The 27,426-nt window shown below is 36.8% G+C and overlaps 1 protein-coding gene across 8 annotated transcripts in view; it reads right to left on the reverse strand.

Moving 5' to 3' along the window:
• Positions 1 to 27,426, reverse strand: part of C3G (C3G guanyl-nucleotide exchange factor) — a 37,040-nt gene that overhangs the window by 8,388 nt on the left and 1,226 nt on the right. For 2 of the 8 annotated variants that reach the window (XR_012457178.1, XM_074123717.1), the window contains exons 1-17: positions 17,733 to 18,187; positions 15,704 to 15,966; positions 14,839 to 14,978; positions 14,602 to 14,749; positions 13,916 to 14,166; positions 13,598 to 13,839; positions 13,339 to 13,482; positions 11,898 to 12,308; positions 9,155 to 9,178; positions 6,317 to 6,488; positions 5,431 to 5,607; positions 4,566 to 4,801; positions 4,103 to 4,117; positions 3,233 to 3,407; positions 2,060 to 2,239; positions 1,437 to 1,616; positions 61 to 339 (exon numbers count right to left, since the gene is read on the reverse strand). Coding sequence is in view for 7 of the 8 variants with exons in the window: in XM_074123717.1 (XP_073979818.1) it covers positions 61 to 339; positions 1,437 to 1,616; positions 2,060 to 2,239; positions 3,233 to 3,407; positions 4,103 to 4,117; positions 4,566 to 4,801; positions 5,431 to 5,607; positions 6,317 to 6,488; positions 9,155 to 9,178; positions 11,898 to 12,308; positions 13,339 to 13,482; positions 13,598 to 13,839; positions 13,916 to 14,166; positions 14,602 to 14,749; positions 14,839 to 14,978; positions 15,704 to 15,966; positions 17,733 to 17,820 (3,125 nt within the window). In the remaining variant the exon portion in view is untranslated. Of the gene's footprint in view, positions 1 to 60; positions 340 to 1,436; positions 1,617 to 2,059; positions 2,240 to 3,232; positions 3,408 to 4,102; positions 4,118 to 4,565; positions 4,802 to 5,430; positions 5,608 to 6,316; positions 6,489 to 9,154; positions 9,179 to 11,897; positions 12,309 to 13,338; positions 13,483 to 13,597; positions 13,840 to 13,915; positions 14,167 to 14,601; positions 14,750 to 14,838; positions 14,979 to 15,703; positions 15,967 to 17,732; positions 18,188 to 24,780; positions 24,936 to 27,426 lie in introns of those variants that run through there. The other 6 variants (XM_074123759.1, XM_074123746.1, XM_074123736.1 and 3 more) reach the window with 6 other exon arrangements.

Raw genomic sequence — 27,426 nt, forward strand, 5'->3', positions numbered from 1 at the left:
AATTACATAAAGAAAATATAATAGTATTGTCAGCTGCAATATCAATGTTTGCACTCTTACATGTAAGGTATGCAGGGAGGCTGTGTTTCACCTAGCGCCTGTCTGTAGGCCCGGAAACTTGACGAACTATCTATTAACGCACAATATTCTTTCAAGCCTTCAGTGATATGTTTTTGCCATTCAAGTCTTCTTATTGGCGCTGAATCCAGTGCAGAAAGTAACGCTAAATATGAATTAAAATTATTTATTTTGCGTAAATGCTTCATTATCTTAATGAATTTCACCACATAGCGTTCTCTGTCTTTGGCATCGTTTTGTTCTAAAATCCGCGATCTGGCCCTAGAATGTTACAAAAATAGTATTAGAAATAAGAAAAAAAAATGTAGAAAAAATATGTCGAATTACGGACAATGAAGGGAATAAGTATTTACAGTCGTACATCTAAAACATTTTTACCAACATGACATTTCGGGGAGGTTACTATTACAACCATTGGCCAGGATTTAAAACCATTCCAGAAACTAAGTAAAAAATATAACGTTTTCCAATAATATGCTCATATGAAACATGTTTTTTAAGAACTCCAGAAAGTTCACGTTTAAGCATTCCAGAAATCCCAGGTATGAGACAAAAATAACCGGTTAGCCGCTACTTCTAATCTCTCAAGGAGGCTATTAATGGAGTTTGAAAGCTGGATTCCAACGCTTACCGGGACATCAAACCTTCGAGTAGCAAAATACTTCCCAGCTCCCTACCGTTCTTCAATCAAACTTGGAGATCTTGTACCACTTTTATCATTTCAAGCTCAAAGCAGATCTGGGTAAGCACAACTCTGTACAGAATAACTGTAATCACACCCATTAAAACGTTTTTAAAATAGGGTTGTGTCCGCAATGATAGATATTATCATTTACTTCATTGCAATCAACAAATAGCGTGTGACGGAACTTAGTGGAAATCAAAACTACTACTATGTGGCCTCCAAAACGACTTTTGACCAAAAGGCCTAACTTCATTTTTTATTTTTAGTTAGTCATTCCATTATTGTCAAAGTTTTTAAGTTTTTCTCCAGGGATAAAATTTTTTAGTATCTCAGGAACAATTCGCAGAAGTAGCGATTCTATCACAGTAATATTAACGAAAAAATTAGACTTTTTACTTGTATTTGGATTCTTTTAGTAACGTAGAGAGTTTTTTAGAATGAATATGTTAGGGTTTGAAGCATATTTGTTACCTCAAATGACGGGTGAGAATCCGAAACCAGTCATAAATAAGGAAAACATGCGTGCTATGGCGTACAAATCTACAATATAACTTTTGAACATAAAATTTAAAAAAAAAAATCATAAGACTACATTTAAATTATATTCAAAACTAATTAGGAAGTGTTTTATTCCAATAATCAGAGCGAAATCAAAGGAAAATGATGTACTCACCAATAAGACATCTTGTTGAAATGTTCCGTGAACCTTGTTAAATTTGGACTCCTTTCTTCATTTTGTTCTTGGGCCCAAATGAGCACCTCAGGTATTTCGATTTTCATAAATAATTCTGAATCTAGAAGTGTCATCTGTTCTGCTACGTGATCAGACTTAAAATCTATCAGAGTCGACTGTCTGTTTACAAAAGAAAAAATAAACAAATTATGACATAGCTTAGAAAATGTTAAAAACTCAAGTTTTAAGCGTACTATTTTTTTAAAAATATTTCTAAGGCCAGTTACAAATCCTTCTTTCCCAAACTGCTAACCAGAAATTGGGTTGATAAGCCCAACCTTTTGGCGGAGATAGGGTTCACTGCAATTTTGAAAACTCAATAACGCCCTCCTGTAAGAAATGCAGAACACTTGTTCCACTTACAACACCTGGCCCTGCTGTTTGCCAAAGCTACTTCTTCAGGATAACCAATACCGAGTGAATAAAATATTTAGAAGACATATTTTATTGAATTTAATTTTTCTTGAAAACTCTTTTAATGATTTCTGTGCCAAATTTTAACTGCAATTACAGTTCTTACTGTCGCGAAATTGCGGAGTAGTTACAAAACAATATCTACGTACCTGGTGTAAATCTGTTGAGAAGATAAGGAGGTGTTTGCGATGGAACACATCTGTTTGTTGTTGTATTTCTCCAAGATGATCACCCTTAACACCCTTGCCATTGTCAGATCGCCGGCACATAATAGCTGATACACGAACTCCATCAGTGCTTTCATGACGGTATCCTCCAAGTCAGACACCCTGTGATTATTTATTGCGAATGAGGTTACACGAAATTTCCCCATGGTAATAATACAAAAGAATATAATAGATTTTTATTCACTATATGCTCAATGAATACTTAGAAGTATCCGCTCTTTCTACATTGACCTCCTACAGAGTGTATTATAAGAGTATAGTTCGTTATTTGTAATTTTCATTTATATTTGAGAAATTTACAAAAAACACAAGCTACATAACTCACTCTCCTGTGTCTGTAGATATAGCTCTTGACATAGCTCCATTTTTCCGACAAAGGTCTGTCTTCACAAGTCGGAAAATGTCTTAGTGGTGACTTTCAACATTCAAGTTTTTATTAACAGAAATATGAAGATCTAATCTGAGTGTACCGGGAAGTTGTTTCTAACTTCAGGAACTTATTATGCAGCACCTGCAATCAGGGGCGCTGGTCCAAGTTCCAGGATGAGAAAGAGTACTTTGGAGTACATATATTATACATTATACTGTACAGCAGCAGTTCAGTTTCACAGGATAGCTTGAACTTCCTTCAGAACAAAGAAAATAATTTCCGAATGGCTATTTTTTTTTTTATGATGATTCTGTCCCTTATTTGGGAATAAAAACGAACGTTTCTAGTTGAGAAACTCGCTCAGATGCTTGATGGTAACTGATTGATTTTGGAGTTGAAAGAAATTTTATAACAGCACTTCAACCCACAGGAATAGGTACAGGTTAAGATAATCTATTTAGGTACATTATATAAACGTACTTCCTCCTCAGAAGGGAGCTTTTTGCAAATTATCGAAATGTATGACCATAAAATGAGATTAAAAGTTGTTTTTGTTTTACCCATAACTGAGAAGAATTAAATGAACAATAAAGGAATAATACAATTAAACAATTAAGCTGCTGAAGGTGTGATATGACGTAAATGGTATTCCACATTCCCATCATTGATTAAGTCGATAATAGAGTATGTATAAGTAGATTAAATCTGGAACTAAAGCCACTTACGTGAGATCAGAGACAACTCTAACCAGCAAGGAAAAGGTTTCCCGAGCAGATCGTTGTTTGGCAGGATCGATGTTGCCACTAAACCTCTGCTGTCTCATGCAGAGTTTCTCTATGAGATCCAGCGGCTGCATGAACGTTCTGTACGTAGTCAAAAATGCTTCTTGATATAGGAAATCTAAAATATACATTTAAAATACCATTATTATACAAAATTATCGTCCGTTCTTAACAGGCAATGAATGAAAAATATCTGAATTAGAGACTTCATTATTGGAGTAAAACAACTGGAGGGCTATTAACTTCTAACTTACGATATTTGGCATTTAAGCACTTTATGTTCAATTTATTTAAAATTAAAGGCATACATTCTGCCAACCAAAAAGTGATTAAAGAACAACTGTATATCTCCCTTAAATTCGTTAATTCAACTTTATCCCGGCATTATCTAAGAGAAGAGGGTTGAAACGAGATTTGACTCCGGAAGTACAATTTTAGTGATTACTCTTCCAGCATATGTACAGTGTTTTTAGAAAACGTTGGGTTTAACGCAACCGCTGGAAAATTCCAGGTTATTACCAAGGTAAAAACACTACGCTTTTTAAGGACATCATTATATGAAAAAACCCTTACAAGAGGCACTATAATTTTGTGGCACATATCTACCCCACAAATATGCAAAAGCAATAAAGTCTTCTAACCATGCAGTTTTAGAAATAATATCAATATTATTATTATTATTTGGTATTGATGTAATTCCTATCTATAACTTGAGTAACTACATCATGTAGTTACTTCTAGAAATACCTCCAACCAACTAACTAACCAAAATAAATATTAGATAAAACTAATTTATAAGGACTACATAGCTACCTGGCTCCTTTTCAACTGCAAGCAGAGAGGCATGAAAAATGATCGTATAATATTTATTTGTTAATAGACACGTACAAACAATAACTTATTATACAAGTTACAAACAACAAATCTGTACAACAGACTCACAAATTTTGTTTAAAACTGTTTAGCATAATATTCTTATGGTGAAAGGACCGTGCAAAGTTTTGATTGGCTTCGGTAATAGTATTATCGATAGTAAAACGTTTCCTGTTTACATCTTGCGAAGTTTGTAAACAGGAAATTCATATAAATTTCTGCCGGTTTTTTTTAAGGAATTTAAGGATTTTACACATTTACACTTGGCCCAATACTTTTCAGACCATGTCATTCTCTCAGAAGTAAATAAGCCGAGATAATTTAATATCCTTTAATTTTATAACTTGAGAAAAAGTTAAAAAGACTGTACGTTCAAACAAAACCCCTAATTTACTTTACTTACCATTTTTACTAGCTTTAGTGGCGTGTATGACGAGCGCGTCTGGATGTCCACCGCGGATAGCGGGTCCTTCCTCGTCCGGCCTCATGAACACTAACAGTTTGGAAACATCCAACTCGAACAGTGGAGATGCGTCTACAGGTGCAATCAGTCCTCCGTTGGTGACAGGCGCTACTTCAACTGTGCTGGTCGCAGTCACTGCAGCGGGCACGACCGGCTCTACATACTCCTTCCTCGGCCTGAAAGGCGGTGTAGGTTAGTTTCGGGTCCATTCACAAGGTAATTAAATTTATTGATCAGTGTTATTTGGAACAGGCTTGAATTCTAATTAGATTGCAGGATAATTGCCTTTCTGTTCATAAAATTAATTGATAGTTAATGGTGGTTGTCGAAAATGAGGATGTTGATGACAGAGAAGATAATGATGGTACTAATATTGTGATAACAGCGCTCATGAAAAAGATCCAAACCCCTTCTTTCAATTCTACAATATGAAAGAATACGAGGATTTAGAGTATTATTGCTTGTTTTGCCCATGATCTACAAAGTAGGTAGAAATACCTTAGTCACTTCATAGGCATTTCATTCCAATTTTAGGATCAAAATATGAACTGTTTAATTTCTCTAAAATTGTCTCAAAGAAAATCCCTTTATTAGCGTAATTGATTGTTCTGCTTAATTTTCTTTGGCCACATTTAAATTTATTTTCTTAAATTTTACGACGAGTTATACTTTTGTATTTTGAGTTATTTTCTAAGAAGTTCCAGTAGGTATTTAAATTATGTTATCTATTTATTTTTGTAATATTAGCTAAATTGTACTGTGTAATGTCACAAAACAAAGAATAAATGTACTAAGAAGCACTTACGCAGACGGAGGCGGCGTAGATGGAAGCGGTGGAGGTGTGGTAGGAACAACGGGAGGCGCCGGTTCAATCGGGGGCGGTGTGGCTGCAGACTTCAATCGGCCGCGTTTAGGTGGTAACGCCGGGGGCAGTCCTGGGCTTAACTTACCACCGCTTAAATCTTCCAGAGTATCATGGTTGCTGGAAAGAAAATGTCAAAGTTCAAATTGTTCGTATCTAATAGACGTATCCCACGAACAGATTGGATCTGTTCTTAGGTCATTGCAATCGGAAGAAAACTATGAATTAACCAAACTTGCTACAGTACACAAATACTGCCTTCTATTAAGAAATAAAAGGTTATTGCTAAGAAGAAGTTCATGCCTAGTTTTTCATCGATTTGTGACTGCCCTGACTGGTTTGAATTCGATAAGAGTTTTGTTAAAACGCTACAATGTATTGCATAAGCGTACAGGTTTTGATTTTTTTTTAATCCATCTTAGGCTCGTCAACTGAATGAGACTTACTGCACATTTCCGGACTTTAAGTTCAGGGCTTGGTTCTCTTATTGCTCATATCGGTTGAAGTTAATAGGAAATTGGTTAGAATAGTAACTAAAGATAGAAATCTGCGTATCAATGTTTGATGCTCTAATAAAATTCATAAAGATTTTCTAATGTTTTTACGGCTGTTCCATAAGAAAACTGACTTGTGAACGATCAGAGCATTTTGAGAATCAAACCATACACCAAACAGTCCGGGACATGAGCAGTTGACCACTTCCATTTCTTGTTCGGTTGTTTAAAAAGAAAAAATGTCTTTAAAATTTCTCAGATCTGATATAACAGATCACAAATTGTCAGATAGAACAAACATTATACTTAAAAGTTAAACAATATAGTAAACCCACCTTTGACTAGTTGAAAACGAATGTGTGAACGAACAAGACTGTGTAGTAGTCAAGGAGACCTGGTGTTGTTGCCATTCCGCTTCCAGGAGGGAGTATGTGTGCACAGAGTGCCTCAATAATTCTGAGGCACTCGGTTGAGAACAGTTACCGAACATTTCCATGTACGCCATTACTGGAAAAAAATCAGATGAAAAAAAGAAGTTAAAATTACGTCAACAATTGAATTACTGTAATCAGCAACATCAAAATAAATAAAAAAATGAATGACAAATTTAATTTAGTTCTTTACTTCATCTACATTCAAGCATATAGAAATGGGTGACTAAACACACTTTATTTCGTTTAATGCAAACTTCACGAAGATATAGTTTTGAACAGCTTTTATGTCCTTTTTTTTTGGGAGCTTATTTCGTTTGAAGCCGCCAGCTAGCATTCAGCGAATGGTTAAAGCCTGCTAACATTCGGTAAAAATACCAAGGTTGAAAAAAAAGACAAATAAAAAATGTAAATTTCTTTACGAAAAAAAAAATCGTGTTCTTGTATTAATTCTTAATTTCTCTACACCAGTAAAAGGAAGTATTGTAATCGTGCAGATTTTGTATTTTGAATTTTTTCTCCGGATACATCCGCTTTGAGGACTTCAGAGTACGGAAAAGTGTTTTTTACAAAAAGGTGTATCCACTGTTACTCAAAAACGAAAAAATCTTAAGGAAGTTAAAAATGTATATTTCGCTTAGGTGCCAGTGCCAGTAGAGGATGTCTCAAACAGGTTGGGGTCAAAATGAGTAAGCAGGTTACCATTTTTTTCTAGGAAATTCGTCTTTGGGCAGCCTTCAGGGAGAGGTTGAGGTAGGCTTCTTTGTAAAGTTACGTTTCATTGTAATGTGTGTTTTTTTTTAAATAGCTAATTTAAATGACCTTTATTTTAATTTATCTATTTCCATTTCGAGTTTTGATTATCTCAATTCTCTTCTGATGTACTGTGCTTAAGAATAACAGCATAATGTAGAGAAAGTTTTCTTATAGAGAACATTATTGGCCAAAGATGAGATGACGAGGATTTTAAAGATATTACTCGGAATCTGGGAGTAGGGCGTTACAACTAACTAGGAGATTGGCCAATTATTACTATAACAACCATACCAAATAATACACAGACATGCAAGACATTTATGTTGAGAGAACATTTTGAAGATTTGATGAAGGTGAATGAGAGACAGTGATCTTGCTACATACATTAAATGGGTGATTAATGATCTCAGACTTCAAGTATTTGAATAAAAATAACAAAAGTAAAATAAAATGGTTTTTTGCCCAATTATTTCTTTACTAATGCCTAAAAAAAAAAAAAAATTGAACATAGTTTATTTTATAATTAAAAGAAAGAAATTAAGTATTGTTTATTTTAAAATATTATTCGTTTTTTATTATTAAATAATTTCACAAAATTTATTCCGAGTTAAAGTGATTTTAGTATTATTTTAATCTCTTAATGGAAGTAAAATTTATTTGAAATTTTCTAGAGGAACAATCGATGGAAAATGCAAGAAGGAAATCTTACTTATCCTACAATGCACGTTCAAAAAAGCTTTTTTTTTTAATAAAAATTTTGAATCAGTTTACTTCTTCATCCATTTTTCTATTGGTAATAAGTTTTCTTTTGTTTGTGCCGTTTTAGGTTTAGGGTTCCCTCCTCTAAAATTAATTCAGTCCATTTTTCTATAAAATTGCTTTTTTGAAAACATGTCAAAAATAGTGAAAAAAAACCAGCATTTTTAAAGCCATTTTTGTGCTTAATTCAATAACTAAGTGTTTAAAAGGGACTCTTTTTTTTTTTTGTATTCAAGGAGAGACCCACGACGTTATGATGTTAACATGGAATACCCCTCTATTATCTAAACATAGAACTGCCCCTTGAGGGTATTGGCTAAAAAATGATAAATATTTTGAACTTCAAAAAAAAAAGATCAATTTTGTGTAACTCTGTACTGAAATAATTATAATATTGTATATAAATAATTGTAGATTGAAGATAGGCCTACAAAGTGTGGCGAAACTTTCATATCTAAACGTAATGAGAGAAGAAAATAAATAAGGGATGCTGAAATTGGCTTTGATTTATCACAAATACTACGAAATTTTGGATAGCAATCTCTAAACACAAGGAAAGAAAAAGAATTTTGCCACTTAATTATCTGGATTTCTCGAACTTTTAAGGAGTTGGAACGTCAAATGAAATGGACTACTCCATATATACAAAAAATATCACCGAAGTTATTTTAAATAAGAGGTAATTGGGTGATTTTGGACAACTGTGGTATACACTTTTCTTTTTTTTTTTTTTACAATGAGAGATAAGTTTTAACTCTAAATTTTTGTTAACATCATAAATTTTGAATTAATTTATGCTTACAAATTTCAAAAATAAATACCTAACAATCATCAAAGTGAAAATAAATAAATAAATTAAACAAAAAAAATGCATGGGCTGAGAAAAGTAAGTAAGCTGATTTGGCAGAAAGAAGAAAAGTACTAATATTACATATCTCTCTATATTATAGCAAAAATGAATCTTAATTCTTTTCGAAAAGTAACACCAAATTGATAGTTAATGATGGTTGTCGAAAATGATGATGTTGATGACAGAGAAGATAATGATGGCACTAAACAGAGCATGCGAAAAGCTTCTTAATTAGGAAAAAAAGACATTATTATTCCACTAATTAAATTTAATTTTTGAAAAAGCTACATTTTTATTTAACCATTCTTTTTACTGCTCTTTTCTGATAAAATATTTATGATAAAACTGTTTGTTTGTGTTTGATTTATTGTCCTTACCGGAGTATGCCACTGACTGGAATACTGAGACACACAAATAACAAAACAAATATTTTATAAAGCAAATTTAAATAAAATTACATAATTTGTATGTTAACTAATTGCAAGTAAGAAAGCTGAGCATGAATAAATTCGCTGGCTATAACAGTATTGCAAATCAAAGTATAAATGCGATATTTTTATCAAACAAATTTGCAGTCCTGACGGGGTATGAAAATATACTAATCGAGTGGTCGGTGGATCTTGACACAACCAATGAGCCTGAGGAAGAATATCCGCAAAAATTATGTTATTTTATCAACGAGTTATTGTTATTTCCGTGTAACAATACAAGAACCAGAAAATCAATCAGATTATTAAGCACAACTCTCTAAGTATTCTATTTATTCATTACCAGGACTTCTAATTAGCATTTAATCATAAGTCTTCGAATTTCCAGCTTTACCAGATGGACAGGGATCCACCAGGACTGGGAGTAGCAACCCGTGATGTTCACTAGCCTTCGGACGTACACAAACGTTTCACATTATTTTTGCAAAGTTAACAAAACAAATACTTCTTTATCTTTCATCTGTATTCAAAATATGTTTTCATTTGCTTCATATATTATGTTTTGGATGAAATTAAATCCTTCATTTATTATTTAAACGCCTCTATTGATAGGGGCTTTTACAGAATAGAGCAGCCCCTTCTAGGTTGATATTCTTTCTTGCGTTTCTTTTTTGTTATAAGATGAAACTCCAATCCCAAAATAGGTTAGAATCAGGACAGTCAAATCAAGCTTTCCTAAAGAATCTAAATTCTCAAACTAGAATACCTTCTAGTATGGACGTTCTTCCTGTCTAGGGACTAGGTCATACGAGAATATACTGGCCGATTTAGACGCTCCGAAGTGGGCATACATTCCAGACTGGACAGTAAAACTAGGATGAGCTCAATGGGTCGATGGGAATGTAAAATACTGATGGAAATGCAAAAGATTTACAGTGAGATAAACTAAGCTTTTCTCATGAATTGTTTAATGGGTATTCAGATTTTAAAGCTCTACCCCTTGAGACTTATTCAGCTGCCACTTGATAGGATGTGAGAAATGCAGTTGAACACCCAAATATTGCTATTTAACCCAAACTGGCTCCTGTCGAAGGTTATTTATTTATAGTACCCAGAACACAGATCAATAATAAAAGTTTTTTAAATACTTTTTCAAACCATTTAAGAAAACAATTAATTTAAAGTACCGCTACTAAAAAAAAACTGCGAAGAAGAGAAACGTTCAGTTTGAAATTCTAGAAAGCGTAAATGAAAAGTAAATTTCTTAATGAAAAACTAGTGGCTCATATTTAATCCAATGATAACTTTGCTCAAGAACTTTCAATTTGATAAAATAAATAGATTAATTGTTCAGATATTCTACGAAGTGCTACGAGTAGTTGAAATGCAAGATCTCCGGTGACTTTCGATTAACAATTCCCATCCTCCATCATGACTTTCCGAATGCAAGAATAACATAACTTACAAGGAGCAGAAATAAAGAAAAAAAAAGATAATCGCAGGAAATCATTAATAATTTTTACATTGTTAAAAAATTGTATCAAAATAATAAAAGATATAAATGCGCTTTAGTTAGAAATTATATTGCTGCATCATAATGGCTGAGCAGAGCGCACCAAGCAACTATGCAACTATGCTGTAGCGGCTGTGCTCCTCGTATAGACTAGAAAACCTTTTGTAAGAACTAGAATGTTACAACATAAGAATAAAAAATTGCAGACTTTTCCCCATTTATTTAGCAATGTTGTTTTCCTGGTTATAAAAGTAACATTGAAAACAAAGGTGATCTGTCGGTGATTCAACTAAGTAAATCTTCTCTAAGAAACCTAATCTGAAATTGTTAGGCTCAGGCCGTTGACTGAGATCAGGCGAAAGAGATTCGATCAACCAGAATACAGTTGGGAAACAGGGTACACCCAAACATGACGCAACCAACAGAATACTAAGTTCCAAGTAGATAAAAGGTTTTTGTTTTAAAGATTTTATTTCTCTTCGCGGTCCCGTTTTGGTGCTCTTTGTCGAACGTTTTTCAAATAAACAGAATTCATGTCTATTACCTATGGTGGGGTAAGAGTAAGTAGTCGAGGGAGAGTTCATTTTCCGCAAACTCTGCGCTTAGCATGTTGACTTCTTCCTACCTTCCTAGGTAGAATAAAAAGATATAGTTTTTACACTATATCGGTACATGAGCATAGTCAGCGCCTGCTGGCTTCAAAGCAAAAACTTTATGAATTGGAAGACTAATTCTCTAATCACCAAAAGCAACAACTTCTTAAGATGTGAACGAAATTAGACGAATTAGACTTTACAAGAACCTAGTTACTGAGAGATGATTACTCCAACGTCAGCGATAGAAAGAAAATAAAATTTCAAATGTCATCCATCCTACTTAGGTCTGGATATTTTGGAAAATTTCTTCGTGAATCTGAATAACCACATGATTCACAACGGTAATGATAAATGAGGACGAGCTATAAAGCTGCAGATTCCTTTAATGAAATACGTCGTACATTATCAGAGTAATGTGAAAGAAGAGGGGTTTTGGCTAACTAAAAGAAGTAAGCTATTAGTAGTAATGATTCTGCAAAAAAAAAAGAAAGTATTTCACATTGCTAAGATCTGTAACAAGATTTTACTATTAGAACCATCTGGTTGCTATATCCGTAGCATTTAGTTAAAGTGAAATACATACTATGCTTTTTCTTAAGCGGCAACGGAGGTGGTTTGCTGTCTGTAGGACTGGAATTAGAGGTGGGTTGACAAACAGGAACTGAAGGAACATTGTCATACTGAGAAGGGTGACGTTCTCGACGTGATCGCTTCTTCTCCGGCAACGCAGGCGGTGGAGGCGTGGACCTGTCCACCACATCCCCACTGGAGACTGTCGCAGCAGAACTGGAGATCTGTTGCCTAGTGGTGGTCGTGGTCGAGATAATTCGGCTCTCTTCCAATGTGGTGCCAGTAGAAGCTGCACAACTCACCGTAGTAGCGCTACTACTGTGACTGCTGCTCGAATAGTTAAAACTTTGCGTGGAACTCTGATGTAAGGAGACAAAGGCCGAAGAGAGCGTTGAACGTTCTACAGCTGAACTCATACAACCAACTGCAAAGTAGTAAAGCGCACATCTTTATTAAAAATGCAAATAAGGAGATCATTGCAATTAATTGTTATTAATGGGTTAGGGAACGTTTGCAATCTTTTTAAATTTCTAAATTGAGTTTTTACATGACATTAATGTTTTGATATAACCCTATTTTATCTCAAAAACATTCCTGATGATTGCGAAGCAAAATATGGTGACTTCAGTTAATCAGAAAGATAGGTAATCAAAATGCCGTTCAGCATTATCTTATAAAATGTAAGCGATAACTAAGATTGATAACTGCCTTTTTTTTGCAGAGGCAGACAGGAAAATTAGTCTGTGATAGAACATTTGTTTCAATTTTTGAATTCAATAAAAAAAGAAAAAAATGGGAATTTTGTGAAGCTCGATCGTAAAAACTAGCGCAAGGACGAGTCGACTGCAAAGTACGAGTGAACGTGGATTGGTTAACCGTCTTCTCCAAAATTCTAGAACGAGGACTCGTATCAAATTCCGTGTGTTAATTATTCTAAGTTCACCACAGTGCTTTATTTACTAAATTTATCAACAAAGAAAAAATTAACATATTATTCATCAAATCACCCGCTGAAATTTTCCAGCAGTTTATTAACTTTGTGCAGGGAGTTACAGCATAAAAGGGAAAACTTGCTCCACCGCTAGAAAACGTTGAGGTGAATAAGGCGAGAACGCTCAACCATAAACTGCCTGGTAAGTAGCGTTTCGGGATGTAAATTACGATACATGTAAAGTGTTAGTACATTCGAGACATAATTGACGCATTATGTGAGTAAGCGCGTTAATTATGAGCAGTTGTGCATTTTGGTAAGAAAGCATTATGCAAAGCATTCTTTGGAACTTTTTAGATGTTTAAAAAGAAAGAGGCTAAATTGCCAGCCGAAGCAGTCTACATCAATTTACATCCTGATGAAAAGTTGAAACTACGTTGACATCATTCATTGTGATCCGGTACCTGGTAGTCTTGCCTTATGCTAAGAGAAGAGATTCAACATTGCGATCATATGTACATACCAATTGAATGACTGTTGAAGGAGGAAGCCGGCGGATCTGGGGATTCTGTGAGATGTGTATGATCCGAGGCATTACTACAGGAGCTGTCCCAACAACAGGAGCTAGCCTGGCTTCCGTTCACCAGTGACCCCATACCCGTAAAGTCTGCAAAATTATATTTACTCTTTAGCGAACACAGTCTAGCATCAAAATAATACATTTAGGAAGGTAGGGTTTCTGTTTTATTTAGATAATTGAAGAGAGAAAGGAGAGTTGTTACCGTGAGCGAGGAGTGAGGCGTCTGGTAAAGTAATAGAATTCTCTTCGTCCATGATGGCGTGAAGTTCCTCTTCATCTTTGCTAGAGGTGTTCAACATAGAATCTAAACTTCCTAAGGACGAGTTGTCCGATCTCAGTGATAACCTTTCCATAGAATGAGACGGCGGACCTACAACAGTTCCCCCACCGCTGGACTTCTTTTTTGGTGGTAGTGGAGGCGGAGAATCTCCGATCCATACTTTTCTGTACATGAGAGAAGATTATTACTCCTCTATTAAGACTCCACAGACAATAGAACAGAAATGTGAAGACTACTTACGTGACAGGTAGAGGTGGTTTAGGCGGCGGCGTGTCCGTGATCGACTCGCTACTGTAGGTCTGATGGTGGTGTCTGGCTGCCCCTTCAAGCAACGCCTGACGTTCCCTCGGTGTCAGCGGAATGTCTGGTAAGGAACTCCTCAACGGCGGTTCCACTATTATACCTTTGTACGGTAAATTTTCCGAAGCGTGATTTATTTTGGACAAGCTCTTATGGTCAGATAATTTACCTCTAACAAGTGAGACCAGATTCTGCAATAATAAAAAGACAAATATATGAAATAAAATTCTAAGGGAATATCATAACAGGTTGTGAGTTCCTAAGACGACTTCCGCCTTCCTTTTGGCCGAACCCAGACTGAGGAAGCAAAAGGCGGAACGACTCTCCACTAGCTCATGATTTTCCCTTCATTTCTGTGACTATACGTAGAACTCATGCAAGAGGACCCAGGTTCGTATGATAATCTACTTTTTTACTGTATAACAAACTGTATTCAACTACATAAGAAGATAACTTGATAATAGGCCTTTCATTTTGATATTAATACGATAAGTATGTAATGTAGATGGACGAATAGACTGTGTCTCACACTCGCCACGGCCCAAATGATTTGTCTCTTAGAATAGTAAGATATTGGAGGATCACGAAAAAAGTAATAAATTCAGAAAACTAAGTGAAATAGTTACCTGGACGGCGTCTTCAACCTGCTGCAGTACTTCCGTTACATTCTGTTTGTTGAGTCCCTTCTCGCCGCCGATTAGTACGTCATCGCACAATTTTATTAACATGGTCAGACTCTGATACACTTGTTTGGTAGCTGACATTAGTGCCGTACTAAAATAACAACATAAATAATTATATCTTCAGATCACACTCATTCGAAGGAAGAACTCATATCGATAAGATGTAATTAGTCGACTAACCTTTGGTCGAAGAAGACGAAAGTTTTGAGAACACTCTGTATGGTTGCGATGCTCTCCAGGACGATGGTTCCGTTGCCAGGAAGTACTTCCAGTTTATTCTTAGATACTACATCTCTAAAATGTTTTAGTGCCAACTGAACCTGTAGTAAGAAACATTTTCTTTGATAATAGTCAAACTAATCGCCTCTTTTTTTCAGGAGGTTTAACGTTCAGTTCAGGGATAAAAATTCCTTTCAGGAGGCAAGTAATCATTGCTGACAATTGTCAGGAGTACGTAACAGAGAATCAAATACTTCATCTAACTTTTATGATGAATAACAATTGATTCACACTACCAAGAAAGAAACTGTCGTCACAAGAGGGCAAAAACTTTTTTAGAGATAAAAAATAATAATAATATAATAATAACACCAAAATTAATAACAGATGACCATAAAAATAGAACTTGTTTTTGGCTCGTAGTTTGTGAGCCAAGAAATCGTATTCTTTTAAAGGAACGGTTCGAAGAGCGAGTGCAAAGTGTCTTAAGACAACAGGCTCAGTGGTGCCCAAAAAAGCTCTCTGCGATCCTGAAATCCTAAAGGTTTGCATCAATACATTTAGAGCACACATGATGTGCTTTCCAAGGACCATAACGATAGGTAATAATAGATTAGAATCACTTTGATGCAAGACGAGTTTAAACTTTTTATAATGTGCTGGCTTTATTTGAGAATAACTACTCATTTCACGTTTATAACCTCTCTATCATCTATCAGTAGGGGGAACTGGGTGACAGATATTTTAAAAGCGAAATTCAACATCACTGCACAGTTTTCATGTTTCAAGCGGTTTCAATTTAATCTTAATTTAAACCACTAAGTACCTGTTTAACATGTAAATCTAGATCTGCGAGAGGATTTCTTTCTTCATTCTGTGGTACATCACTAGAACTGGATGTCCTCGGTTTAGGTGATCTAGGTGGCTTAGGAGAACCAGCGCTACTGGCACTTCCACTAGTACCACCACCACTGCCGGGCGACCTCATCTGTGACAGGATATCCAGGAAGTCTTCCTTGAAGGAACGAGCTCGCCTGGCTAACTTGTTGCCGCCTCTGTTTGCACTGCCTCCACCACTGCTCTCTCCACCTGCAAATACAATACTCATGACCAGGATGCAGATTTTCCATAATAAGTTTAGGTGATTCACATGTTTCCGTAAGTAGACAGCTTAACTCAAGAAAAACGAGAAATCGCTAAAAGTTCAAATTTAATTTTTGGTTTAAATGTTTATATCCAATCATTGAGCAATGCCCCGGAAGTACCACTATTTTATTCATGTCAGTGATTTTCATTTTTATATTTATCGTATGAACTCCATTCAACTTCCGATACTCTTCCATTCATCAGCTGTTCTTACTCCAACTCCACAACTCACTTAAATAATTTGTGAAAACCACATTTCGGACTAAACGCAACCCAAAACAAGTGGATTTCCAGTAAAATTCTACTCTAATAAGAGGAGGGATAGGCTTCCTCTTAAAATGCCATCCCAGGGCGAGATTCGGTCATATCGATGTACAAAATTAAAAATTAATTGTACGGCTAAATTTCCTTGTTGTAAGCCAATTACCAAACAGGAAATGGCACTTTAACGGTTTTTCCCTTTTTGAAATTTTCCTTACAACTGAGCCTTCGTTTATTCTCTAAACTATTGAATATATTAAATGCCCGGAGATGTTTAACTTTTATGAACTCTGTTCTGAGATAGTTCATGGAAGAGAAGCGGTTAGGTTCCTTCTAAAGGGTTTTACAGAACAGAGTGTCAGAGTGTAACAGAGTGTTCTGATCAGAGTTTTAAGTTTAAGATGGACGCAGAACATAAATATGTTCCGGAAATCCCAAGTGGTAATTCAATTTAACTAAGGTAATTCAAGCTACCTCAATGTAGTTGTGCTAAGTTCAGTAGGAGCTAAATGATCTAGAACTGGAATATCAGAGCCGATGCTGAAAGCCTGATCTGCAGCACCAAGCAGGGAGAATGCAGTGAACAAGGAACAGTAAATACAGGTTGGGGAAGAAGGAGCAGTGTGATAACTGCGCGAAATGAACACTCCCCCTCCCCCCTCACCAGGAGCAGGACCTTGAGACGCGAACTGAAAGTTTGTTTACTCTATCGCAGCAAAATACTCTCGATGCAGTTTATGCAAACCGAATCCCTTAATGAGGCCATCTACATCCGGGAATAGTACTTATTATACTTTCTCTAACTTTCAGTAGGAGGGAACTATGCAGCGTGGTAAATGTTTTCGTAAATAGTCAGTCTTTGAAGTAAACTAATTATCAGAAAGAAAATAGATTATTTTAGTAAAGGTGAAAACTTATCGATCGTGCACAGATATCGTTGCTATCAGTGCAATTTTTGTCACACTTCAAGGCACGTCATTTGATCATTCATTCATTCATTTGATCTCTCTGCAAAAACTTATTAAACGAAACGTGTTGTGTACATCTAGATGGAATGGAAAACTAAAATTATTCAATTCTTAGAGTCGGCTCTTAGTTCTTCAAAAGAGCAGAAATAGACAGCAGAATGTGAAAGCTCCAAAACTGGGGCCGCCTCAGATGAAAACAACCGAGACGATACGGATTGGACGAACGGGATTCTATTGCATTTCGCATCTGATACAGAAGAGAGTACTACAGTATAATGGGCGTACAAGATGGACGATGTGTTTGATATATGATGGCTCTTCTCCTCAAAAAATGCGAAAACGAATTTTGCTGTACTGTTTAGACAATTGGTAAAAAAAAACAACAACTGATATTGTGCGTACATTTTCTGTCGGGAAAGTAATCAGTATGGCTGACCTCATAAATATACATCGGATAGAAATTAAGAAACTTATACGAACCATGGTGCCGAAATTCCTTATGGGTAGGAAGGTAATTCGAAGGAGGTCTAGACAGAGCGAGGCACGCTGTAGCCAGGTTGTCGTGCATCTTATCCAGTCCAACAGTTCAATCAGCAGATATTAAAGAATTTGCAGAAACTCACAAATATCGCACAGGTGCACACCCTAAGGCGAAATCTATTGATGACGAAGTAAAGACAACCCAAGCACTAGAAGCCGGAGCGCTAGCGATACTCTTGACATCTCCAGACGAACTGCTGAAGAGCCGCACTGTTTGCACTTGGCGCCCAATACCACGCCTACAACAGCTTCATCACCGGACCAGTTTTGCAATGGAATGTCTATACTCGTAGTAACTCCTTTTTATTTTTGTCGTCACCACCACAATGGCTGAATTTATGCCCTAAAAGGATAGGGAATGTGAAAGTCTATTACAGGCTGCCCACACTAAGGCGATTATAAGCTAGGGAGGGGAGGAACCCTGACCCGCCAATCTTAAATCCACTTCACCATTACAACCAATTATTTAACTGTTGTTACGCTGGTTGTAGTTTTGTTGCCTTATACAGCCGGCTGACCTCGTGTCTGATGGCGGCCAATTGCGCGCCAATACAAGATTCACACTGAACGAAATTTCCTGTTCTTCATCGGAAGGTAAACTCTGGGCTCTCACTTCTTCTTGACATTTCAAGTGGCTAAAAATTAACGGATTTTCCAAAAACATTTTCATTTTTAATTGCAAATCCATAAAAAGTACCCGTAAGAACAAGTTCCATTTCCCAGCTGATTATGACTTTAACTTCAACCACGCAATCTAAGATACTAATTCATCGAGAAAGCAGCGATGTGCATGACCATAACTTGGTAAGGGATTTCCTTCAACGTATTACACGAAGAGGTGAACCGAAGACTGCAGTCTACACAACTAGCCTACTCTTTGAGGCTTTCTCACAAAAGCTGAGAACTGTCCATGTGCAGCGAACAATCGGAACAATCAGTCTTTTCTGTTATCTTTGGTTTACTTCTAGATCCACAATTAAAAATGATTTGTGAGCCGAAAAATGATTATATAAGGCTTAATGATGGTATATTTTGCGTTGGCTGAGCCTTGTAGCTGCTTAAGGAAGGCTTCGTCATAATGCCGAGAACCCTAATTGAGCCAAATGAGTCACAGACTGTCTACATCCGCAAACATTTAATGTTGAAATGCTAACATAAAATTAGAACTGAAATTTAGCTCTCCTTCAAAGCTACTTGCGCACCCGAATAACAAACATCTGAATGGAATGTACCTGGCGACAGGTTAGAGGAGGCTGTGAAAACAATTGCCGATGCGTGACTAGATCATCCTTGGGCGCCACCCCTCGCCCCACCACACCAAAACGGCCACGAAAATTAATCGACAAAATATTTGACCTTCAACAGACATCCTAGAAGAAGAACATTCTGAAAATGGAATCTCATATAAATATGTTTGGAGAAGATTAAGATGACAATTATGTTTAAGATTAATGACTGGATTGAAATAACAGGTGGCCAGTCCGCTTTTACCGCCTTCAACTCGTATGTTCTCAAACTGACACAGAACTGCAGAATTTGACAAAAATCATTATTGCAGAAATGCGATTTACATAATGTATATTTCAAAAAGTATACCTTCAAACTGTGAAGTTATTGTAACGTGCGAGTTAGACTGTAGTATGAAAGTAAATGTAAGATATGTGTATTCATAAAAGATGCTTCACTTCACCCTGCAATATGAATCTTTTACGAAAGGAATCGTATAGAATTTAGATACTTTTGGTAAACGTAACTAATTTTTTTTTTTTTAAACATTTGATCTGATTTCGAATTTAGCAGATTTGTTTTTTTTTAGCCTGAAACTAAATATAGGGAAATGATTTTTTTTGGGGAAATGGTGAACTGACTCATTCCACGGCCTAGACACATCACTACATTAGAAGTACCGATCTGGTAATGGAAGGTTACACCAAATGTAGCAATTATCACCAAGTGATGAGCAGATCGTGCTGGCACTGGAGCGCAGTCACACTGGCAGCTGTGTAGCCCGTCCCTCGTCGTACTTACGTTATTTATCTTGTCGGGTTTATTTTTAATCGTATGTCGCGACTGTGGCTCACCGTTTCTGGCAAACTAATTCGTCACCGACTCCATCTGGTCACTATTTTTAAATTCTAAATCAATTAGGCTTTTGCTCCCGTGTTCTCATTAACTTATTCCAGTTTTCCCCACATTTCGTGAAAGTTACTGTCAGCTTGGGTTAAAAAAGAGATCACTACGAATTATCGAAAATATTGCAATGTCAACTAATGTTCCTCTTTTAAAATGGCAGGAAGAAGCTTCTCAAGGCAGTTCCAGGACAGAGCTGGGATGAAGCTCCCTCTAAAGTGTTCATTCAAGTGCACTACACCAGCATTATAAATAATGTTGATAAGCATTCAATACGTAATTAAAATTCCTAATTTTTAATATAAGAGATGAAACATTGAAGGAAGTTGGAAGTATCTTGGAAATGCCTACATTACTGTAATAAGGCCAGGCAGCCGATCGCTGATCGTAGGCCACCAGGCGAAAGACTGAATAACTTATTCCGGTAGCGGTTAGCTTAGCATTCTTGTTGGGAAGATGGGGAAATGGTGCCAATGGAAAGGGCTAGAGTGTGGCTCGGAGTACAAATCAAGCTTTTAAAGGAATCACAATAGACCCTTCGGTCGCAGCGCGTACGCCTTTCTAGTCAGCCCCCACTGAACTAAATTTAATCTAAGCTCCTTATTAGTAGCTAGTAAATCAATTAGCTAGCAAGCAATAAGTGTAGAAGTCACATATTGTGGGGGCACATAAAGAATTAAGCGATGTAGAAGGCCGAGCATTCAGGGCGAGGACCGCAGGAGAGAGGCGGCCCTACAGCTGTGACCCGGTACTCCTTTGACCTTTCAGAGTGCTGCACTGCTGGCTCCAATCAAATCCTACACCGCCCATAATCACCCGGCCGCCAACGTCATTGTTCATCTGTCTGTTGCTTGTGACATCGCTTTAACTCTTCTTAATGCTTATGCTTCCAAGAGGTTTTAAACGGCGAAAACGTTGCATATAAAAATTAAAGAACAACAATAAGGTCACTAACTTTAAAGAAAATCGTTGAACACCGATTAACTAACAAATACATCGTGTAAATTAGGACATCCGGTTTGCAGTTTTCGTCCAAAAGTTTACATTATAGTCCTATCGTAGCTCCTAGGCCGATTGCACCAGAACATCCTTTTTGGGCATAGCTAATACCCACTCCACAGTCTGAAACCTTCACGTTTTTTTGGCAGTTCCACTTTTATGACTGTTCAAAGATAAGTCTTGCGATGCCTATTTCTGGTAGAGTGAGACACTCTAAACAAGAGTGACTTTCCAAGTTTACTGGAGCTTGTTAGAGAATTAGCTTCCATGGCTAGCTAGATCTCTTAAACTAGCTAGGTTCAGGGACCGTCTGCGCCTTAGTGCCAACCCTCATATTTTCATCCCTCGAGCTTTTAAAGCAACGGTGTGTAGCCCAAACAAAAAGAATGTCACTAAGAACTCAACTAATTTCTCCCGCTCAGCGATTGCTGCCACGCCTCTTTAACCCTCTTATTTCTTCCCTTCTAAGCTCGAGTATTGCATTCGTGCAGATTTTCACCAGAAAAGTCCGATCTGGTCCCCTGAGTTTGAGGTCTTTACAAATCGCTGTGAGAGTATCAATGTATCATCCCAAATTCTTTAACAACCAAATTGCAGAAAGTTGAAATTTGCTATTTGAAGAAGGTGCCAACAGGTAACGCCACTGTAATGTTCTAAACCAAATATTCAAAATTCCAAAATGACGCAACATATGACATTATCTGAAATTTTACTTTTCGAACGAATCACTTTCCAAGTTTCGTAGTTATAAGAGGTGAAATTTCTTTTATTAACCAATAAATAAAAATCCAAGGCCTAGACCGGGAATCGAACCCAGTACCACAATGCATCTTAGCTTTGCTGACCTTGCCTCTAACCGCTAGGCGCCTCATTAGAATGAATATATCAGTCCCTAATTTAGAAAAACAATTTCAGCAAAAGTGAACAGGTTTGCAATCTGTTCCGATCATGGATTTGATGCTTACCCAAAATATCCAAAGCTTACTCATTTAGACGGTCATCATGTAATCATGTAAACAGAGGCATGCTGATGACCTTGAACAGCGAGTTGACCCTGTTTCAACTTTTTTGTGTTTGGCTAGATGGACGCAGGAGAGCGCTGCCGAGCGGCTGACCTCCTCTCATTGAACCAATTTCTCTAGACTCGCCAAACCTTCTCCTTCGCACTCATCACTTAAGGTCACATTCATTAATCAATTACCAACACCATACACCAGCTGTAAACTAGGAAAATCGCACCAAGTATCTCCACTACTATGTGCCCCTTCAACCACGCCTCTATTAGGGAAACGATTATTAATGGAATGAAGTAGCCAAAGAATGTCCAACTTGAAGAAAGTGCGTCATTACTAAACAAGATTTCAGTTTTGGAGAAGTTTTAACGACTTTCTGTTAAACCTGTCCAGACATGTTTACCTACACAATTAGGCCTATCACTCTTCTATTGTAGCACTATAAGGGCGTAGAATTTGTATATGAGGACAGCATTAAGGTGACGCTAGTATGACGTCATCAGCGGCGTGGAAGAATAATTGTTCCTTACAGAGTGGCCGTGCGTCATCGCTGTCACCTTCCTCGCACAAATAGTTTTAGTATGTGAAATATTAGTTGTAGGATTTTGACAAAACAGTACGTCTTCACCTGCTCCACAAGATAAAAATGCTAGGTATCTAATAGTACGTGAGGAAATGTATAAACATTTGTCTTCCAAAGAAATTGTCAAAACTATTATCGACTATGTACACTCCTTAACATGCCGTATTGCGCATACCACTTCAGTACAATGTAAGTGCAGACCTTCACCCAAATAATGTTGAGGGGCTTTATCACTAGAACTTAGGTGTGTTGGAAGAAGATGGCCGATATGTAGGGACAGTTACACAACCCACCTCCGATAACAGAGATAACAGGCCCCGGTATGTGACGTCACCGCACATTCCGATCATATCGATGCTGAGTAATTACTTCAGTTACTCATTCCTATTTTTGTAATATTAAAACTTGTGGCCAATGTTTGCCCGCGATTGAAACTTTTCCACTTCTTTTGCTATTTTCTGAAAGTGGCTTCAAGAATTTTCCTTAAGCACGATGCTGAGTAATCCTTTCCCGTGGTAGGGGTAAATCTTCTCACCTCTTTATCAAGGCGTTCTTGCGGGTTTCCTAACCTAACGGACCACACAAAACTTATCCCCAACGCTTACACAAATAATGGAGCCAGGTGAGACTCATGACGAGGGCAACTATTAGGGGTAGCGAACTCTAGCTCAGCCCCTGTCCAAGATGGACTGCACAGGAGAGACAGGGTCAAGAACGGAATCTCCAAGGCACCACGCATTTCCTCTTTGAAGTGCCTTTCCTAACCAAAGCAGGCTGGGGAGGAGATTTTAAACTTCCCCGTATTGCAGAATATCCCATGTTCAAAGAATTACTATTATAAGTCTATCACTTTTGTTTTAAAAATTTTCCCCCCCAAAAAAAACTGACTCATGTAGGTTATCCAGGAAACTACAAACTTATTCTTTCTGAAGTGGCCAGTAAACCGTCCTATATTTCCGGTGGAAACTTGCAATCGGAAACATCCCAACTTCCTCTGGATGAGGAAAGTAATGAGGAAACTGTATTTGTCTGAACTGCTTGGGGATGGCACAACAACATGTCAATGGGTCCAGTGATTTCTAGAATCAGAAAGATGGTCTTGGATACTTGACCCAGACTGGCTTGCAAGTTCAAAGGTAGCTAGTTCAGGAGGTCAACTGTTAATTACCTTAAATTGTGACTCTACTATTCAAACAGGATTGCTTTATTATTAAAAGAGACAAAGTTGGCAACTTCAGTTTCAGTAAAGAATGCAACAGACAGAAAGGTGAACGGTGCATTCCGTCCAACATGAAGGTGCGGTTACAAAGTGGATAGCCAGTTACTAACCATCGCTATTCTCGCGAAAACTTTCACGCATCAATGAATATTATTGTGATTCATATCTACGTATCTGCTCGCTCAGCTTTCTTTGAACGACCAGGAAATGAGTCCTTCGCGCGATGAGTAAATCCTTGGTACAAAGAAAAATCACCCATAAAAATGGCCAAAAATTGTCTCAAATATAAATAAAAGAGGGGCCTACACCCACACCACGAATTTAAATTTTCTTGACACTTAGAATTTTACTAAGCTGACACTTAACTTCAATATTATAATAAAGAACTGCTGCTGTGATAAGTCCCATGAACAAAGATCCCCCCCCCCCCATGAACCTTCTAAAATCAATAGTTCCTGATCAATAGATTGAAACCTGTAAGAGATAGATCTAATCTATACTTCATGTAAACCCTTAGGCTATAACCTAGAGCAATACATTAAACTTAAAAAAGTTCGCATTGCCGGTTGTCTGATGGATTTCCAACTCGGAGTATTGGCGAGAAATTTCGTATTCGTAAATATTACGAGTAAGAACTGAGCTATTAGCAGAATGACTCGTTAGAAAAACAGTTTGACTTCACCTCTTCTAAGGAACCCTAGTAAATACTAATTCCTAGTTCACGATAAAACAATAGATCTACTTGTATGTGCAGAGTAATGTTCAAAAATAATTGAAACTTTTTCGAAAAACTACGAATTCAGGAACTATTGCTCCATATTTCCGCCCCAAGGAAATTCAAATAATAGCACTTTTGGCATAAGGGGGGAGTAGCCTTTCCTCCATAGTGTCATTTCGGAGTAATGTCTGACCTCCTCAACTGAAAATATTCATAGGTAATGACTATGTCAGTAGAATTCCCAATCTGAATTCTGTTCATCTGAATTATATTTAAATGAAATGCAGAAGAAAAAACTGCGCCACGTAAACAAAATAGTTACTTACAGGAGAGTTGAAGTTAGGTTAGCGACAGTCCGGGCTAAGAATAAACACTACACGAAATAAACTACAGACAGACAATACGGCACAGACAGAGAATCTTAATGAAGAGTCGACGCGACACTGGCAACACTGACACTAGCACACGACTGCAGCAGCAGTAGCGGGGGAACACACATTAGCATGCATGACGAACTGCTTAAACCGGGAGCTGGTCACTTCTTCATATCACCGCGTTATCGTTAGTCCTACGTCACTAAGGAAAACGGCTACCAGACCACAAAATGAAACGACAAAACCTTCAGGTTTTCCCAGAACACATACCGATTTCTTGGTTACATTACAATTCTGAATCACAAATTTCTCTAAATAGTGATGATCAGCTACTGCCTCTATCTCAGCTGATTTACGAGGCCTCCCTTAAGTTATACTTGCAAGCATATAAATGTAACTGCTTGCTCTAATCACCACGTGCAAGGAGACCAATTTCCAAGTTTGTTTTTAAGTTACATCTAGTTACTTCAAACTCTTAAAATATCTAAAACTAAATTAAGGTTTAGATGTAAAACATGTTAACCCACAATATGTTAATCAAAATTCTAAAGTACTGGTACAGTGGAGCAAGCAGTTGAACAGTCATGGAATTAACTGCAGAGTTTACAACTTCATTCATAAATGACGTACGATTAGGGTGCATTATTGTAACTAATATGCAAACTGGTAAAAATTAAATTTATCAACACTTTAATTCTCCGTTTGCAACTTTCACTGTATAGGCCATTGTTTCCCATGAACATCGCGTAGGAATTTGGATGATCTTTTACAGCTCTTCACCCCAAGATGCGATCTACAATGTCGGCCTGATCCCAATCTTCAGCAGTTACATCCTTTCTCCCAACTGAACTAAAAGATAGCCCTTCAGCAGCTGCAAAGACGAACGAGCAATATATCTGACTGGATGCTGTTCGTAGACTCTTAGTATTTTAGACAATTTAAAAACTGAAGTTCACAATTTTGCTACTGGTTTCGTGTTGTTCTAACTGCGTCATGGAACACAAAATGCAAAAATCTGGAGCGATCACTCACACGACTTTTACTTCCATTCTCAAGGTCATTAATACTCTTCGTCTCCGAACATTAGTGTCACATATAGCTTTAAATTTGAAATCTGTAAAAGTTGAAATGTGTTTTTACCTTCAGTCCTATTTTTCTCTGATCGGACGAAATCGATTTAGTTTAATTTTTTTTTTTAAATTTATTTTGTTATTTACAATCTGTATAATTCACTATAGGGAAGTACAGAGTAAATAGGGAGATAGAAGTACAGAGGCGTGAAAGGCAGGAGGAAAGAAACTGCCCAGCGGCAGCACTGTTTAAAATAATTAAAATGATGTTAGAGAAACACTCGCAAAAAAGATATAAGAGGGTGAAATAACTTTATTTGAAGCGGTTCGTGCGCGAGTAAAACATTCGACTAGTTCCGTAGTCAAAGCCTAATTGTCATGTGAAGTCGGGAAAAAAGTTTGATCCACACATAACATTTTAAATGCGTGACGATACCAGAAATTCGACTTGTCCTCAACGACCCCCACCTCTCTTTCATATAATTAAATATTCAGTTCCAATAAAGTAATCGTCCATTTTTTCAGGCGGGGCTTAACGAACAACTACCAGGTGTCGTGGACGGGGGCGGAAGCTCATACTTTACTATAAACCATTTTTTCTATCAAATAAAAAGCAGTCATACGCGGGATTCGAACTGGGGATCTACCACTTACCAAGCCATCCTCTTGACCACTAGACCAACACCCGCCCCAGAGTAATAGATTAATGAGTCTAAAATAATAAATTATTATTTTATTTAGTGCAACTTCTCGAGTAAGTACATTTCAAGCTCACTTAAGTGCAGATACCTTAAGATAATAATCATAATTGCGTTGATACTTTGTAGATATATCAACGATCTTGTGTTTTTATATAAAAATATATTTTTTAATTTAAGGCGCGTAAACGACTGAAGGCTTTAGCGCCGAGAGCTTTTGTAAGTGCTATCCGGTCTCCACACAGAGTTCTCTCGTTACAGACAATAATGGTCATCAACTAAAAGTGAACAGTCAGAAGCTCCTAGGAAGAAAGAAAATCTAAGAGCCTACAGTGGAACTCGAACAAGGGATCTCTTGCATAAGAATCTAATGAATGCGTTGAGGTGTCATTGTAAGTTTAATGAGGTCGTACTATTGGAATATTCACTTCTTCAGGAATTTCACCTCTTAAACTTCTCAAAAAAAAAAAAGAATTTTTTTTACTTTAAATTTTAAGTGGTAAATAAAACAATAGCTTAAAATAAACAGAAATTAACAGTTATTAAACATCTCAAGTGATTCATGGGGATTCTTTTTTCTTCTTGATGTAGGTCGCTCTTTGTTTTAGGTGTTCACATAAAACATAATAAGTCTCATTACTTGAGCAATACGAATATAAGTTTATTTAATTCTGATTAAGGCAAAATAAGCAAAATGGTTTTATTATACTCATTCGATCCAGTATAATCTTGTTTACTAGGATGCTAGTTAACCAGACTTGCAGTTTCAGTAGTACAGAAGCTCAAATTTAGTGTGTTTATGTTACTTGTTTTAAAGATACATCAAATAT

The sequence above is a fragment of the Rhodnius prolixus genome, unplaced genomic scaffold (genome assembly GCF_049639745.1).
Source record: "Rhodnius prolixus isolate KJV_2025 unplaced genomic scaffold, Rpr scaffold_1, whole genome shotgun sequence".
In the NCBI taxonomy this organism is placed as follows: domain Eukaryota; kingdom Metazoa; phylum Arthropoda; class Insecta; order Hemiptera; family Reduviidae; genus Rhodnius; species Rhodnius prolixus.